General features: G+C 45.3%; 1 protein-coding gene across 3 annotated transcripts in view; it reads left to right on the top strand.

Moving 5' to 3' along the window:
* Slc10a7 (solute carrier family 10 member 7) overlaps positions 1 to 15,178 on the top strand; it is a 278,502-nt gene extending 263,324 nt beyond the window's left edge. For all 3 annotated transcript variants that reach the window (XM_045130907.1, XM_045130908.1, XM_045130909.1), the window contains 2 exons: positions 10,110 to 10,255; positions 12,655 to 15,178. In XM_045130907.1, coding sequence (XP_044986842.1) covers positions 10,110 to 10,255; positions 12,655 to 12,684 — 176 coding nt within the window. In that variant the 3' untranslated portion in view covers positions 12,685 to 15,178. The remainder of the gene's footprint in view (positions 1 to 10,109; positions 10,256 to 12,654) is intronic.
* Positions 15,179 to 21,116: the final 5,938 nt, after the last annotated feature.

The following is a 21,116-nucleotide window of genomic DNA, read 5'->3' on the forward strand; positions in this document are numbered from 1 at the left end:
TAGGACTCTTCTGTTTCTAAGAAGACGTGTGCAGGTGGTAAATGGGTGTTCGTGGGCATGGTCTTGGGACACAGAGATTTAGGGATGTCTACAGAGAAGAGCTCTGCTCTCCCAACAGGGACTGCTTTACTGGCCTGTTAGGATTGAAGAGACCTTCTACCTGGATGACTTTTAAAGGCAAGCAGGAACTTTTCTGAGAGATAAACAAAGGAGGAAGAGATGGAATTCAAGAAGCAATGGGTAGCCCTTTGGACAGTAAACTTATGGTTGTTTCTAAGAAGCTAAACAAAAGTGGGAAGTCACCGTGACAACTGAATAGAGAAGCAAGTAGATTCCAGATTTTGTCAGCAGCTCCCTTCAAATCTCGGTGAAACTCTGAGACAGCATTTAAGTGGAAAATGGGTCACATGAGTTCAGGCAAAAGAGTCTTTGAAGGATAGAAAATGACCCAGGAGACCGGAGCATATACCCTCTCCTAGCGAAGTGGGTAAGTCACTGTAATAATGGACTCACAAAGTAGTTTCAATAAAGTACTTCTCCTCCTCCACGCTCAGCCTCATGTCACATCGTGTGTGCTTGGTTGGTCCTATTTCCCTCCTGCCATATCTAATATCTATTTGCCCTATGAAATATATTCTTCTCCCATAGGGCTGTGTATGAATACATTACCTTTAAAGTCAAGTAGAATACCTACTGTTCTAAATCCTGTCTCTTTCAAAAACAGGAAAGATTAGCATCTTCTCTGAAATGATCAATGTATTGTACACCAGCCCCAAGCTTACCCCTTGTAGAAAAGTTCAAGATGCTCTTTTCCCATTTTGAGGGGAAGCCAAAGAAAATGATGGCGACACAAATCAAATTCTAGATTATGTAACATAACTAGGAAGAATGTGTTTCTTCTCCAAAGAACAAGCCAAAGGAAAGCCACCTTCAAGACAGAGGAAAATGTCAACTAAGTCTTGCTGAGCCTCATGAGCCTAAGAACTTGGAGGAAAAGGACATGATCCAGATGCGGCTCTACTTTTATAAGGACAGGAAAGTGCTAGGCCTGGCCAGTGACAGCAAATGGTCCCTGAGGTTTCATTTAAGAGCATCCACAGGACTGGAGAGATGGCTTAGCGGTTAAGCGCTTGCCTGTGAAGCCTAAGGACCCCGGTTCGGGGTTCGGTTCCCCAGGTCCCACGTTAGCCAGATGCACAAGGGGGCGCACGCGTCTGGAGTTCGTTTGCAGAGGCTGGAAGCCCTGGCACACCCATTCTCTCTCTCTCCCTCTATCTGTCTTTCTCTCTGTGTCTGTCGCTCTCAAATAAATAAATAAAAAAATTAAAAAAAAAATAAGAGCATCCACAGAGCTCACTCATTAAAAGCAGATATACCAGGTTCCACTTCTGCCTTAGCTGACTAAGGCTGCATGGCTCAGGAAAGTTACTTAACTGCCTAAACTTACTAACCCTGTTTCCTCCTCTCTAAACCTGACGATGGCCACCTACCTCCTAAGGCTGCTGTGAGGGTTAACTGTGACAGTTCAGGTGAAACATTTGGCCAGCAGTGGTATTTTCCAAATGGCGGTGGCTGTAATTATCTTTTACTAAAGTTGGGGAAGTGGAGGGTTTGATGAATGGGTCCTGGAAAGTCATCGCAGCTCTTGGGCAGGGTACTGACTTTAATTAATGTGGGTTTTGAGGAGAGTAATCTGGCTGTGGTCTGAAGGATTGATGAGGGAAAGAGGCTGAAGGCAGGGGCTTAGGTCAGGAGGCCCTAAGCATGATCCTGGCTTGACTTCATGTCAACTGAATTAAGGAGGTGGTGGTGAAGACTGGGGGGCGTAGAGGGAAGAAAATGAGGCAAGAATCTGTAGAATCCAGTGACGATCTGGAGGAGAAAAGACATTAGGATTGGTCGCAGATGTCCTCAAGCTTCCAGTTGTAGAAGCTAGGCAAGCCGGTAGCCGTAGGAGTTGTATGGAGATGGTAGAAAGTTGATGTGGTTGGGAAACCCGCCCTATACAAGAGTACAGGGCCGGACATGGTGGCGCATGCCTTTAACCCCAGCACTCAGGAGGCAGAGGTAGCAGGATCGCCATGAGTTCGAGGCCACCCTGAGACTACAGAGTGAATTTCAGGTCAGCCTGAGCTAGAGTGAAACCCTACCTCGGGGGAAAAAAAAAAAAAAAAGAAACAAACAAACAAAAAAAGAATATAGGGGGCTGGAGAGATGGCTTAGCGGTTAAGCGCTTGCCTGTGAAGCCTAAGGACCCCGGTTCGAGGCTCGGTTCCCCAGGTCCCACGTTAGCCAGATGCACAAGGGGGCGCACGCGTCTGGAGTTCTTTGCAGAGGCTGGAAGCCCTGGCGCGCCCATTCTCTCTCTCTCCCTCTATCTGTCTTTCTCTCTGTGTCTGTCACTCTCAAATAAATAAATAAATAATTTTTAAAAAAAAAGAATATAGGGCCTCGGTTATGTTTTCCTCCTTATATCCCCAGCAGCTAGAACATAACTGCCAGCAGAAATCATTTCAAAGTGAATGAATGCATGAGGAACAAATGATGCACATATTGTGCAGTAACAAAGTCCCGCAGGTGAGCTCTGAGCAGTGAAATAAAGTAAGTATATTGTAAGCAGTGAAAAGACTTCCATGGTGATTAAAGACAGGGACCTGTTTAATTGAGGAAGAAAAAGTTTATTTCTCAAGGAAAAAAAAAAAAAATCAAGAAAAATCCATCCAACACAGAGTAGCAAATATTGAAACTTGAACACGATGAGACAAAAGAAATTTTCCCATCAAGGGGCCATAAAATAAACATATTTAAAACAGAGTCGGGGGAAAGCTTGCTCCTGCACGCTCCGGTTTTATCCGTGCCATCCTTGGGCGTATGATAAAAGCAAACCGCAACTTGCTTGTTGAAGAAGAAAGCTCGCACTTGAAGTTCCTACTTGGCAGATGTCAGTTGAAAGCTCTGCGTATTGAATGTGCTTCAGTGTCAAACTCTGTTGGATAATTTTAGACGAATGTGTCATGTGTGACATGGAAATATGGCATGCCGTACATTAGTGAGTTCCCAAGTGTTCGGATCGGGCAGTAACGTGCTGCGAAGGCGTGCTTCATCGAGCCACACGGCGTATTTGGACAGCAGCAGGGAAACGCTTTCGGTGGAAATGACTTGAGACAGAAAAAGAATCCATTTACAATCTACGCCTTCTCACATCTCTCAGACAATGCATTGTATTAAAGAGGCATTTTTTGATGAATGTTTTATAAACATTTTTCAGCGTGGCAGCTTAAAGTCCCTGTAAGATTGTAAATGCGTGCACAGTGTTCGGTTCCATAAAGTCAACTGCCATCTCATAAAGTCTGCTTGCATCCCGTCAACCGTGCTGACACGGAACCAGTACCTGGGAACATTAAAATTCATTCGCTTCGTTTATATCACTACAGCGATAGCAAGATGAAAAGAATCCTATATTTAAATCTTGCTTTAAAAAGAAAACTCAAGGAAGTTTGTTTGGGTTTTTAACTTACTGCTTTTTTTTTTTTTTCCTAATTAACGAATGGTAACAGCAGGGTGATGGTCTATATGGTACCTTCATGATAGAATCTGGTAAAACTACAAATCCAGCTGGGCATGGTGGTGCACGCCTTTAATCCCAGCACTCAGGAGGCAGAGATAGGAGGATCGCCATGAGTTCGAGGCCACCCTGAGACTGCATAGTGAATTCCAGGTCAGCCTGGGCTAGAATGAGACCCTACCTCGAAAAACCAAAAAAAAAAAAAAGAAGGAAAGAAAGAGAAAGTACAAATCTATTCATTCCATATACTCTTTTTTAAAATTTATTTATTTATTTGAGAGAGAGATAATGGGTGCTCCAGGGCCTCCAGTCACTGCAAACAAACTCCATACACGTGCACTCCCTTGTGCATCTAGCTTGCTTGGGTCCTGTAGATTCGAACCTGGGTCCTTTGGCTTTGCAGGCAACTGCCTTAGCCACTAAGTCATCTCTCCAGCCCCTCCATACATTCTTTTGAGCATCTACTGTATGTACAAAGATGAGGGCTCAGCCGCTGATGCTAAGAAGCTCACAGATTGGTGAAGGAAGTGCCAGGATGCCAGTGGTGATAGCGGAGGGAACTCACGGCTGGCATGGGAGACTTGAAGTAAAAGGGCTCCACGGGCCATGCTGGCTTCTCAGAAGAGACAGTCTGACACAGAGGGGCAAGGCAGGCCAAGAAATATCGGCTGGCATACCCCAAACGGGACTTGGGGACCAAGGCCTAGGGGAAATTCAGAGTGGAGTCCCCAGGTCGATATGGACGAGGAAGGTCCCCAGGGCACCCATGGCCACTAGAGGGCAGAGGTCCAAAGGGAAAGGGTGAGATTTGGAGGGGGGAAGAGCAAGACGCAGGGCCAGGTCACAAATTCCTGTGCACCACATTTATAAGTCCCTCTCATGTGACCCACTCCAGCATGACTTGACATAATCAGATCTGAAGCTTAGGAAACTCACTCGGGGGCTGGTTATGGCACTTGTCTGCAAAGCCTAACGACCCTGGTTCGATTCCTCAGCTACCCACGTAAAGCCAGATGCACAAAGTGCCACATGCATCCGGAGTTCATTTCTGGTGACTAAAGGCCCTGGCACACCTATTTATTCTCTGTCTCGCAAATAAATAACTAAAAATATTTTTTTTTAAAAAAAAATCTAAAACGCTTTTTTAAAAAGAAAGAAAATTCACTCTGGTCTCAGTAGATAATAATTAAGATGTCGACAGCTTTGGAAGAAAGAAAGGTTTGTTTTGGCTCATGCTTTCAAAGACTTCTGTGTGTGGACATTTGGTTCTTCCCAGAACAGCAGGTGGGAGCATTCAGTGAGAAGAAGGCCAGGAAGCAAAAGTAGAGAGAGAAGGAGGGCCAGGGTCCCCAAGGCCCTTCAAGAGCACAGGCCACTACCCTAACTTCCTCCCACTAGGCTCCACCTCTTAAAGGTCTCTCCCTCTCTCAGTAGTGCCTAGCCCTCGATAGACTGGCCTTTGGGGATGTGGATTTAAGATCCAAGCCATAACCCAGTGTGGTGTCCCATTTTGCGTCCTGGTAGTTAACCAGTTACATGGGTACCAGGGACACAGGTAGATGAGTGTTTGAGTGAATTATTAAAACTGTGAGGAAGGAAGGAAGATGAGAGCAGTGTACCGAAAGGCAACTGGAACAAGAGGTGCAGAGGATTCGCCCTGATTTGACCTGAAGATCTCAGTTTGCTAAATTGAGTGCCAGGTGGCGGGCACCACCAGCAGGGACAGGATGCTGGCTTTTGGGGTCTCTCCAGCCTCCCTCTGTTGCTTGCTGGTGCCTACTCTCCCTGGAAACCTGGCACAGGCTTGGCTGTCCATCCCCATGCCAGGACAGAATTCCCACCCAAGAGCAGATGAGGAAGGAAAGGGTTTATCTCCAGCTTACAGGAAGTTCCAGCATGGCAGGGAAAGCTTGGCCTGCGCAGACAGCCAAGTGTCACATCTTGTCACATCAGCAGCGGAGACGAGCTTGCTATGAGTACCGGGTGAAGCCTGACTAGTAACGCTCAATGCCCACCCCTGGTGACACGCATCCGGCAAGGTCCTGCCACTCAGACCACCAAGCGGGCCCTAACTATGAGGCTTGATGACAAGCACATGAGGTTATGGGGTGTCATTTTACCTTCAAACCACCACAGACACCCCAGAGTTGGATAAAAACTCACAGCCAATGCGCTGAGTAGGTTGCTGTGCTTGGGGGGGGGCGATGCTAAAAGCAAGCAAGAAGAAAGCAGAGTCGAGCAGGTTTAGAAGAGCTTTAAGCGTTGAAAAAGGAAAGGAGAAAACGGGCTCATTGAAAAGGTAGTCATGGGCTGGAGAGATGGCTTAGCGGTTAAGCGCTTGCCTGTGAAGCCTAAGGACCCCGGTTCGAGGCTCGGTTCCCCAGGTCCCACGTTAGCCAGATGCACAAGGGGGCGCACGCGTCTGGAGTTCGTTTGCAGAGGCTGGAAGCCCTGGCGCGCCCATTCTCTCTCTCTCCCTCTACCTGTCTTTCTCTCTGTGTCTGTCGCTCTCAAATAAATAAATTAATTAATTTAAAAAAAAAAAAAGAAAAGGTAGTCATCAAGACCAAGAGAAAATAAAGGTTTCCCCAAGCAGATGGCATATAGCTACAATCACGAAAGTGCCCCTGCCCCCACCAAAGGATTACCCGTGACACAGGGCATGCTGGAGGGACGTGGGCCTTATCTCTGGATACCAAGCTTTTGTGCCTCGGATACATTAGCTTCCAGTCTTCATTCTAACATAGTCACTTGCAGGCGTTAGTGATGGGAAACTTGACTAATAACAACCAAGAAAGTACTGCAGCCACATAAAGTGGTGGGAAGGAATTTCTGTTTAATGTGGCAAATGTCTGCACAGCTGCAAGTCATCATGAATTCCTTTTTCAAGCAAGACAAACGACTGTCATGCAAGGCGTGGTAAGAAAAAGGCCAGCAGGGTCTGTCAGTCAAATAGAACGTCAGTAGGGTTGGAGAAATCAAAAGGAACACGAGGAAACGCAGGAGCTGTAACGATAAGGAGTCACTGGAAGTGGAGGTTCTCAGAACCTAGGGCTGGAGAGATGGCTTAGTGGTTAAGGTACTTGTCTTCAAAGCCAAAGGACCCAAGTTTGATTCCCCAGGACCCATGTAAGCCAGCTGCACAGAGGCACAAGGGGGCGCTTGCATCTGGAGTTTGTTTGCAGTGGCTGGAGGCCCTGGCATGCCCATTCTCATATTCATTCATTCATTCTCTCCCTCTCTCTCTCTCTCTCTCTCTCTCTCTCTCTCTCTCTCCCCTGCTTATTTCTTTTTTTTTTAAATTTTATTTATTTATTTATTTATTTGACAGCAACAGACACAGAGAGAAAGACAGGTAGAGGGAGAGAGAGAGAATGGGCGCGCCAGGGCTTCCAGCCTCTGCATACGAACTCCAGACGCGTGCGCCCCCTTGTGCATCTGGCTAACGTGGGACCTGGGGAACCGAGCCTCGAACCGGGGTCCTTAGGCTTCACAGGCAAGCGCTTAACCGCTACGCCATCTCTCCAGCCCTCTCCCCTGCTTATTTCTCTCTCAAATAAGGAAAAATAAAATGCTTTTTTAAAAAAGAGAACCTACATGCTTGGAGAAGAAATTAGGGAGCAGGCCCCAGACCTCCAAGGGGGTGTGTGGCTGGTGGCATTTAGTGGCACTTAAGGACATCGTGAGCTATGGGGGAGCCAGCTGTCAGTATCCACATGAGGGTGCCAGGGCTGGCAGGAAGCAGAACAGAAGGAGAGAAGGGCCCTCCTGCCCTGGACAGTCTCACAACCTCTGCTGGTAGGACTGGAAAGAACAGCTAGCCGGAAGACTGAAATGTGCCGAGTCCCTGTGATGGAGGGTATTTGAAGAGAAGAGCTACGAAAACTTCCAGCACTAGAGACCCTCACTGAAACTCATGTTCAAGTCTGTGGTGGTTTGACTCAGATGGCCCCCCATGAACCCATGTGTTCCAAATGCTTGGAGGCAACGTGGGAGCTGGGAATTGCTGAAGGAGGTGGTGTGGCGGGCTGGCTTAGGGATGTTAGAGCCAGCTCCTCCTCCTCCTCCTCCTCCTCCTCCTCCCCCTCCCCCTCCCCCTCCCCCTCCCCCGTATTAAAACAACGGGTAGTAACAGTGAACTGTTAATGTTGAATTCTGCTATAGAAACTCACAGGGTGCGTTCTGTGACAGCTGCTTAAAAGCAGGCACACCCTGCCCTTTGGGAATGGAGTGGTAGGCCCACAAAGTAGTATGTGTTTATTTGGGTTCCATTAGGACCTTCATAAGGCACAAATTTTACAGTTCACCTCTCACAAGATTGTGTGAGCTCTGATCAAATGTTTTGAGACCGTTGGCCAAAAGAAAGATTGCGAAGTTTGAGGTAGAGCGCATGCTTTAAATGTGTGGCATGGGGCTGGAGAGATGGCTTAGTGGTTAAGGTGCTTACCTGTGAAGCCCAGGGACCCAGGTTTGACTCCCCAGAACCCACATAAGCCAGATGCACATGCATCTGGAGTTCATTTGAAGTGGTGTGCCAATTCTCTCTCTCTCATTTACATACAAAGTATGTCCATATATAATAATTTTTAATTAATTAATTTTTAATGTATGTGAGAGATAAAGAGAGAGGGCAGTTTCATTAGTCTTTTATGCCATGTGTGCACATTTGTGTGGAGGTCAGAGGACAGCCTCAGGTGTCATTCCTTAAGCACCATCCACTTTAAGGGGGGGGCTGGAGGGATGGCTTAGCAGTTAAGGCATTTGCCTGCAAAGCCAAAGGACCCAGGTTCGATTCCTCAGGACCCATGTTAGCCAGATGCACAAGGTGGTGAATGTGTCTGGAGTTCATTTGCAGTGGCTGGAGGCCCTGGCATGCCCATTCTGTCTTGCTCCCTCCCTCTTTCTCTCTGTCAAATAAGTAAAAAGTATTTTTAAAAGAAGGAATGCTTTATTATTTAATTAATTGATTTATTTGAGAGAGAGAATGGGCATGTCAGGACCTCTAACCACTGAAAATGAACTCCAGACACATGTGCCACCTTGTACGTCTGGCTTACGTGGGTACTGGAGAATTGAACCTGGGTCCTTGGACTTTGCAGGCAAGTGCCTTAACCACTAAGCAATCTCTCCAGTCTACCATCCACTTTTTTTTTTAATATTTTTGTTCATTTTTTATTTATTTGAGAGCAACAGACAGAGAGAGAAAGACAGATAGAGGGAGAGAGAGAGAATGGGTGCGCCAGGGCTTCCAGCCACTGCAAACGAACTCCAGACGCGTGCGCCCCCTTGTGCATCTGGCTAACATGGGACCTGGGGAACCGAGCCTCAAACCGGGGTCCTTAGGCTTCACAGGCAAGCGCTTAACCGCTAAGCCATCTCTCCAGCCCCCCTCCTTTTTTTTTTGAGTCAGAGTCTCTTATTGGTCTAAAGCTCACCAAGTAAGCTATACTAGCTGGCCAGTGAATCCCAGGGATCCACCTGTCTCTGCCTCACCAGTGCTAGGATTATAAGCATGTTACCACACCCAGCTTTGTTTACATGGGTTCTTGGGTATTGGATTCAGATCCTTAGGTTGGCAAGGTGGGCGCCTTACTGAGTAAGGTATCCCTCCAGCTTTTCATTTTCACTTAGCTAAAATATCTTCCTGCTATACCAGGGTATATACCATACATTATTTTCCTCTATTTTCACTGCTAAAAGTGAGATTTGGGGTTTTTGCATACTATCAGGCTGGCTTCCACAAAAAGCAGTGAGCAAGAGGAGATACATTTATTTTTATTATTTATTTATTCATTTGTTTATTTATTTGAGAGACAGAAAGAAATAGAGTGGAAATGGGCACACCAGCTCTCCAGTCACTGCAAACAAACTCCAGACACATGCGCCACCTTGTGCATCTGCCTTACATGGGTACTAGGGAATTGAACCTGGGTCCTTAGTCTTCACAGGCAAGTGCCTTAACCACCAAACTATCTCTCCAGCCCAGGAGATGTATTTTTAACCTCTACTTACTTTTTTTTTTTTTTTGGGTTTTTGAGGTAGGGTCTCACTCTGGCTCAGGCTGACCTAGAATTCACTATGTAGTCTCAGGGTGGCCTCGAACTCACGGCGATCCTCCTACCTCTGCCTCCCGAGTGCTAGGGTTAAAGGCGTGCGCCACCACGCCCGGCTTTTTCTACTTACTAATCTTTTTAAAACAACTACGCTACTCTATTGCAACTAAATTACTGGCATTTTCAAAGCAACTATGTTGCAGTCTTTCTCCTGCCTTGACAAATGAGCTGCTAATTTATAGGGGCATTAATGGCACCCTCAAACAATGACCACCTTTCACTTTTCTCTGTGCTAGTTAGAACTTAAAGTTTTATGGACTGAAAGGAAGATAGATTTGTTGCATTTAAGACTGACTTGTTTAGGTTCTGTGAATGTGCACAGGGAGATAAAGAACTGCCCTCATCCAAAGTTCTGGTCGTCCTGGAGCGCGTCCTTAACTTAATGACATCCTGAATTTGTCTCTCAGTTTTCTGTGTTCTTTGTTCAACAGGAATCCCGATGCTGAAGATAGTGTTTGCAGGCCACGAGCATCTCTCGCTGATATCGGTGCCCTTGCTCATCTACCACCCAGCTCAGATCCTTCTGGGAAGTGTGTTGGTGCCAACGATAAAGTCTTGGATGGTGTCGAGGCAGAAGGTGAGACTCTAGAAGGTATTCGGATCCAGATTAGACGGAAGCGCTCTCGCCGTGTCTGAACAGTTAGGACACTGCGCTTTTGCTTGTGCATCATTACAAAATAACAGTGATGGGTTGGTCCATACAGTTTGAACAGGAAAATCGAAACAGCCCTTTCTTATGCACACCACCTATATGTGCACCAGTCTTTTTTTTAAATTTTTTTGTTTTATTTTTATTTATTTATTTATTTGAGAGCAACAGAGAGAGAGAGAGAATGGGCGCTCCAGGGCCTCCAGCCACTGCAAACAAACTCCAGATGCGTGCGCCCCCTTGTGCATCTGGCTAATGTAGATCCTGGGGAATCGAGCCTCGAACTGGGGTCCTTAGGCTTCACAGGCAAGCGCTTAACCGCTAAGCCATGTCTCCAGCCCCTGCACCAGTCTTTTATCTGTGCCTTTCTAATGTGGTGGAATCTGGATTTATCTAGAATGCCAACCTCATTGTTACTTTCCCAGGAACATGGTAACTTCTTTGTATGGCAAACAGTGTTTGAGAATTTAAAAAGAAAGAATCCCACACCATATTAATTTCACTACAGTTAGCCCAAAATCTTATTGCATATTAGGTCTTTTGAGTTTTGTTTCTTAAATTATCTACCAGAATAAGTTGATCCAGTGATTCTGAGGACTCATAGAACGGAGCAGTACTGATGGGGCCAGCTCCATCCCACTGGCCTGCTCCCGCCACCACTGACCCGCTCGGTACATGCGACAGTGACCGTTAACAGGAAATGCGCAAGAAGAAGAGATACCCAGTGGTAAAGCACCCTGCGTCACGTCCCTGGTGTCCTGAGTGACCGTACGGCCACAGTCCCAGCCACTGGAGTATGTGTGTGCAGGGCCCGTCCCTCTCTCTGCCTGGGTCAGGAAATGGAGATCGAGGTCACAGCTCATTGACCACCACACTCGTAGCAGGATTTACAATCCCTATTTTTCAAGTTAGCCAGTGGGCTGAGAGGTTTGAGCAGCTTGCGCAAGGTCCTGTACGTAGCTTGGTGCTAGACTGAAGATTGGGAAACCCTGTCTATTTTAGCCCTTCATAACTCCTCCCTATCACCACAGTGACAGAAATATAATAGCACTCTAAGACTCACAGTGGAGCTCCGGTGTCCTACCTGAGAAGTTTAGCTTTCCAAAACAGCAACTAATTCCATGATTTTAAAAAAATACTAATAAGGGCTGGGGAAATGGCTGAGCGGTTAAGGCATGTGTCTGTGAAGCCTAAGGACCCTGGTTCGATTCCCCAGGACCCACGTAAGCCAGATGCACAAGGGGGTACATGCATCTGGAGTTCATTTGCAATGGCTGGAGGTCCTGGCATGCCCATTCTCTCTCTCTCTCTCTCTCAAATAAAATATTCTAAAAAACTACTGATGATTCCCCTTCCCTGTCAGGTTCCAGCCCAGCCACTGAGCCTCTAAAGAGTCATTTAGTGTCTTTTCCTTTCTTTCACGACCCATCCTCTTTGATAAAAACAGAGTTCTCAGTGTCTATGTGCCCTGCCCCTCCAAATTTTTACATGTAAATTTTGACAAAGAATGAGGAAAATTAGCTGAGTCTCATGGCAAAAGCTGGAACTTAAATCCTGGCTACTCAGGAGGCTAATGCAGGATGGCAAGTTCAGGGCCAGCCTGGGCAAGTTAGGGCCAGGTTGTAGCTCAATGGTCGGGCACTAGCCTAGCATGCATGAGACGCAAGAGTAATCCCCAGTACTACAAAAGGAAGAGAGGGAAGGTTTATGTTGACTCGCTTTCTCAGAAATTTCAGTCCAAGGACAGCTCTGCTGCTTGGAGGCCAATAGAGAAGGCCCAACATGGCGAGATTGTGTAATGAAGTAAAATCCCTCACTTCACAGCTGGGAAGCAGAAAGCAGAAGCAAGAGGAAGAGACCAAGATCCCATAATGCCTTCTGAAGGCACCCATCAGTCCCCCCCTTAAGGGGTCCGCCCCCTTCCAATAGTACCACACCTTTTTTATTTATACTTATTTATTTGAGAGTAACAGACAGAGAAAGAGGCAGAGAGAGAGAGAATAGGTGCATCAGGGCCTCCAGCCACTGCAAACAAACTGCAGATACAGGCGCCACCTTGTGCATCTGGCTTACGTGGGTCCTGGAGAATCGAGCTTTGAACTGGTGTCCTTAGGCTTCACAGGCAGGTGCTGAACCGCTAAACCATCTCTCCAGCCCCGCTCCATCGCCTTTTAAAGGAAACTTTATGTAGAGCACAGTCCAGATCCAAACTAAGACAGCAGGCCTCCTCTTCCTTCTAATAACATAAACCATCGTGGATCGATTGATGTTGTCACCCTGCTCAGGGATCCTGTCCAACTCTAACAGCGTGTTTTCATTTCTTCCAGGGAGTCAAGCTGACAAGGCCAACGGTGTAACGAAGGAGGCAGCCTTCCTGTATATGTATGGATACATACACATGCACACGTACAGGCTTGTGTACACAAGCAATTCTGAAGACTTGTACTTGTGAATGTGGCTCTGATGCATATTTTATTTTTTTACAGAAAAATACAATATACCTGTTTAAGTGCCTTAAAATGCATTCAACCAGAGCGTTCCTCCCAAAACACATTCTGTTCGTTACTGCCGGAGTGGTACGGTACTTGGGGCTTAAATTCATTTCCTAATGCAGATGACAGTCATCATAAGGGACAGAAAGCTAACACACTTCGCCTCTGCCGCCTTTTGTGCAATGTTTGAAAAGAGGTCACACCATCAGGAAAATGGCCTTCCGATAACAGTGACAATTCCAAAGTTTTACCCACACATTTTGATTCGCTGTGTGATTTTGTTTTCCATAACTGTGACACCCCTCTTCCTTAGCAACTCAGCAGGGGTCATAGATGGAACCAGAAGCATTCCTTGACGTGGTTTTGAAGACATTCCCCCAGATACTTCCCTCCCCAGAAATTTTTCAGTCCAATTGTAAGAGATGGTGTAATGTGTTAAATTCACTATACGCTGCTTCAAAGAGAGGGCCTGATGCTTGAGTTACAAGTGAAGTACATTGAGGCAAACTACAGGATTAGGTTTTGGGGATTTTTATATTACATCTCCATATGCTTTTCCTCTTTCATCCTTCGTTTCTGTTTCCCTACCTGGTCACACCCTCCTAACAGCCAAATGCGAACCCCCAAAACAGTCAGTCCTAGAGCAGCAGCAGTGAAACTGGATTCACATTCCTCAAATTCTTTTCCTGTTACACAGATGTGCCAAACACTTTGCAAATCGCCCCCTTTGGCAAGAAGCCATCTGTTACATCCTTGCATTAAGCACACTTAAGAATCATCAGACAATTTATCCAGGAGAATTTTCTTCACAGATTTGACAAACAAATGCTCATGGCATCTTAAAAAAAAAAAAAAAGGTCACATTGCTCTTATAAATCAATGAAAATACAAAGGTCACAGATGCAAATGTTACACATTCACACTGTCTAGCCAAGTGGGAAGAAAATCGGACACAAAAAACACAAGGCCATTCACTGACCAAAACATCAAGTCCAGTACTGGGCATCAGCTTTCAAGGGAATATCTTAAGCTGGACGTAAATGGCGCATAAAGCAATACATTGAATAAAGGGAATACCTTCCCAATGTCTTATGCACATCATCCTGTCACAACACCTCCTTTCTTGGTTTGATAGATGAAATTAGCATCCTGGCTCTTACCAGAGCTTTCCCGCAGCCTCAGCAGCTGTTTTGATGGCAGTGGTGGAGTTGGACCCACAACAGAAGAAGACATTCCCTCAAAGCCCACCAAGTTTATCCATCCTCACAAACGTGAATGTACGTAACTGTTAACTGCCAGGTTATCATCTCTTGTTAGAGTCATTGTGATGCCAACCGGACCTCATAAATGTCACAAGAGTTCTAGAGCCAGTGCCAGACCTTGAAAAAGCTGAGCCAGCCGTGGTCCGTACTGTCACAGAGATGGCCGTGTCTGAAATAGTGGTTTTTTGATGGGACTTTGGATGTGGTGTGGTGTGCACGCCTTTTATCTCAGCACTCAGGAGGCAGAGGTAGGAGGATCACTGCGAGTTCAAGGCCACCCTGAGACTACATGGTGAATTCCAGGTCAGCCTGAGCTAGAGTGAAACCCTACCTCAAAGGAAAGAATAAAAAAATTTCTGTGTCTCTCTGCTAGCGTCTTTGAATTTTACAGTAAATGGACAATGTCTGCCTAACCTGTCATTAAAAAAAAAAAAAAATCATTCCCCTGTTTTTTCTTTGAATACTGATTTTCCCGTCAACTTATCTACCTCTGTGTCTAACACCTATAGTAGGTGTGATTATGGGACAAAATTCAACTGAAAATGCTATGTTAACGTTTTATCTTTTGCTTTAAAAATGTGTTTTGTGTTCAAATAATCTAACTTACAGGGTGAGTCTTGGTGGCTTCAGTGACATGTTTGTGGCTACATTTTTTACACAAATGATATAGCATATTTTTCCATGCAAGGCAAAAAAAATACCATGCATATTGGGATTTAATTATGTGGATTAAAATTATTATTATGTTTATACATTGTTAAGATATGTTTGATGAATTTGTTCTGTCCAAATGTATTTATAAAAGAAATACATGAAATTATATTTATGTTTACTCATTTTCCACCTGGATTTTTTTTTTAATAATGGTTGATATGAAAATCGGTTTTCTCGAGGGATGGCATGTTCTTTCTAAGTTTAAAAATTTTGTGGATTTTCTTCCCTATTCTGTTTGAAACTGATACACCTCTGGCTAATGTTCAGTGTTTATGCTAAATACCAAATTTTTTCAAAAGGATGGCTAAGTAATGAAGTGTATTATTTATGATGAATGGAAAATGAAAACAACTTTATGATTAAACAAGGAGATGCTTGAGAGACCCTAGAGAGTCTGAGTCTTAGTTTTTAACTTGACTTCTGGTATGCTTGCAGCACCTTCCAAGGATTTCTCAGGGTTGCTGTAACACTGGGACACACTTGTGAGTAAACAGACACGAGGTTCATTGTCTCCCAGGTGTCCACAGCCACTCGTACATCACACCATGCTGTCCAAACACAGAAGCCGGGCTGGAGAGATGGCTTAGCGGTTAAGCGCTTGCCTGTGAAGCCTAAGGACCCCAGTTCAAGGCTCGATTCCCCAGGACCCATGTTAATCAGATGCACAAGGGGCACAAGCATCTGGAGTTCAGTTTGCAGTGGCTGGAGGCCCTGGCGCGCCCATTCTCTCTCTCTCTCTTTCTCTCTCTCTCTCTCTCTCTGCCTCTTTCTCTCTCTGTCACTCTCAAATAAATAAATAAAAATTAAAAAAAAAACAACACAGAAGCTGGCCTTGCTGTTACATTTCAGAACATCTTCTCTACGCCAAGGTTATAGAACAAATGCACAACATGGACTGCAGAGATGGCTCAGTGGTTGAAGGCACTTGCTTGCAAAGCCTGACAGCCCCGGTTCAATTCCCAGTATCCACATAAAGCACAAAGTGTTGCATGCATCTGGACTTTGTAAGAGCAGGAGGCCCCAGCATGCTCATACTTGATCTGTCTCTCCAGTTCCCTCTCTAACAAATAAACATTTAATAATAAACACAAGCAAAGGCTGGAGAGAGGGATCAGCAGTGAAAGGCACTTGCTTGCAAAGCCCTACAGCCAGGGTTCAATTCCCCAGTAGCCATGTGTTGCAGTCAGGTTTGCACTGCTGGCAGAAAACACCTGACCAAGAGCAGCTTGTGGGGGGAAAAGTTTATTTTGGCTTACAGGCTCAAGGAGAAGCTCCATGATGGCAGGGGGAAATGATGACATGAGCAGAGGGTGGACATCACCTCCTGGCCAACATCAGATGGACAACAGCAACAGGAGTGTGCCAAACACTGGTAAGAGGAAACTGGCTATAACACTCATAAGTTCCCCTCCCCCAACAATACACCACCTCCAGAAGGCTTTAATTTCCAAATGCCATTAGCTGGGGACCTAGTGTCCAAAACACCTAAGGTTATGGGGACACCTGAATCAAACCACCACACCACGTAAAGCCAGATGCACAAAGTGGCGCATTCATCTGCAATTTGTCTGCAGCAGCAGGAGGCACCAGTGCTTCCCTTCCCTCTCCCCAGTCCTCTTTGTAAATAAATAAAGAATATTTTTTACAAATAAGAAACAGGGCCAGGTGTGGTGGCACACACCTTTAATCCCAGCACTTGGGAGGCAGAGGTAGGAAGATCACCATGAGTTCGAGGCCACCCTGAGACTACATAGAGAATCCCAGGTCAGCCTGAGCTAAAGTGAGACCCTACCTCGAAAAACCAAAATAAATAAGAAACAGGGCTGGAGAGATGACTTAGCAGTTAAGGTGCTTGCCTGCAAAGCCAAAGGACCTGGGTTTGATTCCCCAGGACCCAGATAAGCCAGATGCACAAGGTGGCACATGCGTCTGGAGTTCCTTGGCAGTGGCTGGAGGCCCTGATGTGGCCATTCTGTTTCTCTCTCTCTCTCTTTCTCTCTCTCTTCCCCATCCCTCTCTCAAATTTGTAAAAATGAGAAACATTTACAACAGAAGAGACAAAAATTAGGACCAAAAGGGGATGTTTGGCTATCCTCATAATTTTGATCTATTAGAAAGATGAAACTTTAGTATGTCTTCCCAAAACTAGTGTTGCTTGCGTGAGCAAGTTGCCTTGTAGTGTGCCAAGCCTTTGTGCTGTTTCTTGGCTTTGAATACTCTTCCCTCTGTGAGCCTGGTGAACGGACCGCTCCCTCCAGAAGGTTTTATGGCTTCTTAGTCAGTGCTAAGTTTGTCCTAAACCTGTGCAGTTCAGATCACTACTTGACATTTCTAACTTCTCCAAAGCAATATATATTGTTTTTCCCCCTGTTCCTCCTACAGTGCTCAGGGAAATAGCCAAAAACAAACAAAAAATACTTGGACTTTTCTTCCAAGTAGTGACCTTCATAGAAAGGACACAAACCTTCACCATTAGGCGAGTTGTCCCCTAACTATAGACCATTAGTAGTAACTCACAAGGAAGATGAACCTTCTGCATACCTCGTTCCATCCCCAACAGAAGCCTGGTATTATACATACACTATGTCACCTCCTAGCTGTGCCCATAACAACTGTCCAAGGCAGACAGATGGCAGTGTCCCTGGAAAACAATTTTAATCTTACAGGCTTTGACAGACCAACCCTCGGCAATTCAGGCTACGTCAGGTTATGTTGAGTTGAATTAGTGAGTACTTGACATACATCAAGAATAGCGAGGGCAGGCTGGAGAGATGAGTTAGTGGTTAAGGCACCTGTCTGCAAAGCTTGGGACCTAGGTTAAATTCCCCAGGACCCATGTAAGCCATATTCACAAGGGGTCGCATGTGTCTGGAGTTTGTTTGCAGTGGCTGGAGACCCTGGTGTGCCCATTCTCTCTCTATGTCCCTCTCTCATCTCGAATAAATAAAATAAATATTTTTAAAAAGAGTAATTGAGTAAAGGAAAGATGAAGGGAGGTTAATCAAAATCTAAGAGGATATAAATAAATCATATGGAAACCTACTCTTCTGGACAATGGAATACACGGGAGCCATAGATTGTTAGTAGGAAATTTTCAGTGCCAGGGATGGGATACCTTACAGTGAGTTGTTGGCCAAGGAGGTCTCTGATGCCCCCAAAACATTATAGGCCATTGCCGAGGCCCTTGGTTGCCCACCAGAAATAGATGGTAAGACCCTATTGCTGAAGATTCCACATACTTGGGCTGCAAGGTCACTGAGAAACCCTGCTGGAACTGAGCTGATAACCTCTTCCATGTAGACCAGCTGACAGAAAGCTGGAAAAAGCCACACCACATGCAGTTCAATGGGAGAGAGAGAAAACACCAGTGAAGATACTCCATTTGGACACTGCAAGCCTTATATTTGGCCAAGCAGGCCAAATGAGCCAACAGGTGCAACCGTGGCATGTCTGTTTGGGGGAAACCAACTGCCTTCTAATTTGACTGGAGGCCTGCTCCAGGGCAGGAAATACATCCCTGATACTGAAAACCTACAATGGGGTAGTCATGAGACTTAGGGGTGTAATGTCTGCTGCTGTCTAGCTAAATGTATACACTATGCTCATCAAACTGCCCAATAAGTACTTCTCTTAATGTGCATACTCATATATTAATGCTACTCTCACTTTTTTGTCAAAGAACCTTCTCTTTTCAGATGGCAGTGACCTTGGGATGATTCAGAAGGCATCATGGTGCTGCGAAGAAGTGACAGGAGTGCTCAGCACTGCAATATCACTATCACACCTTCCAAAGCTCAGGGTCCATTGTGGAAGAGGTGGCAGAAAGAATGTAAGAGCCAAAGGAAGGGTAGGACTCCTTACAACGTGCTCCTCCAGACACAAAATGGCCTGGATACCCATGAACTCACAGTGCCTGATACTACCTACACAAGACCATCATAATAGGAGGAAAAGATCATGACATCAAAATAAAAGAGACTGATTGAGAGGGGGAGGGGATATGATGGAGAATGGAGTTTCAAAGGGGAAAGTGGGGGGAGAGAGGGAATTACCATGGGATATTGTTTACAATCATGGAAGTTATTAATTATAAAAAATTAAAAATATAAAACAGTAATGGATTTGTGGGCTGGAGAGATGGTTTGGCAGTTTAGTGCTTGCCTGTGAAGCCTAAGGACCCTGGTTTGAGACTCGATTCCCCAGGACCCATGTAAGCCAGACGCACAAGGTGGTACGTGCGTCTGGAGTTCATTTCAGTGGCTGAAGGTCCTGGCACGCCCATTATCCATTTGCCTCTTTCTGTCTGTTGCTCTCAAATAAATAAATAAAAACTAACAAAAAATAAAAAAGACTAACAGGTTTTCTTATAGAAACTCTGATGTCACATAAAGCTATCATGATTATTATCATAATCAGTTTATATACAGACAATAAAAAGTCTGGTAAGACTTAATTCTTATTCACTGGACACTTTCCTCATTTAAAGAGGAAAAAAAAGAGTACCTACCTTCCAATCCAATGATGAGAAATGATGTTTTACACAGTCTGTGCTATCACAGTGGGGACAGTCAATGCCAGTGTGATTGTCATCAGTAAGCACCTGGGGCCACTGACATCACAAGGTGTCCTCAGCCATAAGACAATCACCAGATGAGCCTGTGGAGTCCCCTGACCTCACCCCACTGATGTCTCCAGCATCTAACCCAGGGCTCAGCCACGTTCTCTACCCACCTATGCATGGAATTCAGCTGCACTGCTCGGTTTTAACACAGTGCTGGACACGTGGAATATTTGGCATTGTATAAAGGTCTGTCTCTCACCAGTAGCCATCCTGACCCTACCAATGCCCAACTGCCCTGTCCTGTGGAATTTCCACTTCTCCTTGTCCACCTCCACCTGCCTGCCCTGTTACCAGCTTTTCTTCTGCCCACCTTCCAGCTCCCAGATTCAGAGCTTCCGTAAGCTATCTCAAGTGATAGCTTACTTCCCTGGCTTTTTGGATGTGCCTCAAGGCCTCCTTGCAACAGCCAGGAAGTGCCTAAAATGGCACCATCCCTTGGTGGTGAAGGAGTCCGACAGAAGCTTTGGGACTCTAGGTTGCTCTTGTTCAGACTGGCTCACTGTCCTAAAGCAAGCACTGGGGTTGGTCAGCGTGAAGAGTTGTGTATGTCCAGGAGAAGGTACACCCCAGAGAGCCAGGAGAAGAGAAGGGAGCGTGCGACTCTCTCAAAGGCATCAGATGCCAGGCGTGGTGGCGCATGCCTTTGATCCCAGCACTCGGGAGGCAGAGGTAGGAGGATTGTCATGAGTTCAAGGCCACCCTGAGACTACATAGTGAATTCCAGGTCAGCCTGAGCTAGAGTGAAACCCTACCTCAAAAAACAAAACAAAACAAATCAAAGGCACCAAAAACACACACATACACACATAAATGGGCAACAAAATACAAGAAGGCAAAAATTCAAACTATGGGTCAGGGAAGTACACATTGAGAGCTACTATTTTCTACCCTGTGAGATAGGCAAAGGGCTTAAAAAATCCTAAAATGTCCAGAGTGACAAGAGTTTGGGACGGGGAACTTTCATTGTTGCTAGCAGAAGCAGAGACGAAATAGAATTTGTGGAGACTCTTTCGTCAAAGTTTAAATATGTATGTACTGCAACCCAGTTCTATTTCTGGAATTTAGCTACGGGCGGTGGTTCATGCCTTTAGTCTCAGGACTCAGGGGATAGGATTGGAGGAACACCATGAGCATAGTAAGTTCCAGGTTAGCCTGGGCTAGAATGAGACCATGCCTTGGAAAACCAAAAAAAAAAAAAAAAAAAAAAAAAAAAAAAAAAAAAAAAAAAAGATAAACTACCTGCTTCTGGGATCTTTCCTGCAGGAATAGATGAGTGCACAGGGGGCTGTGGAAAGAATGTTTTCAGTCTCCATGAAGTCAAAGAACCACCATGTTCCTCAAAGTAAGGAAATACTTAATGGTATGCTTTAGAGAACTACTTAGAGCCTTGGCAAAGAGTAAAAGTAAAATTGTTGAAATTATACATGTGTATGGAAAAATTCATGTATTAAAGAAAAGTTCAAATGTTATAAAAAAGAAAAAAAAAAAAGTAAAAGGTCAGATGTGGTGACCAGGCCAGTGATCTTAGCACTTAGAAGCCAGATGATCGGGAGTTCAAAGTCATCCTCAGCTACATGGCCTACATAGCCAGGCGCAGGGCAGTTTGTGTTGAAAGGGGAAAAAAAATGAGGGTAGATTTCTTTAAAATAGTAGATTATAGAGCAAAAGGAAAAGGCAATTTTTTTATTTTTTATTTTTTG

Source organism: Jaculus jaculus, chromosome 12, assembly GCF_020740685.1.
Source record: "Jaculus jaculus isolate mJacJac1 chromosome 12, mJacJac1.mat.Y.cur, whole genome shotgun sequence".
Classification (NCBI taxonomy): domain Eukaryota; kingdom Metazoa; phylum Chordata; class Mammalia; order Rodentia; family Dipodidae; genus Jaculus; species Jaculus jaculus.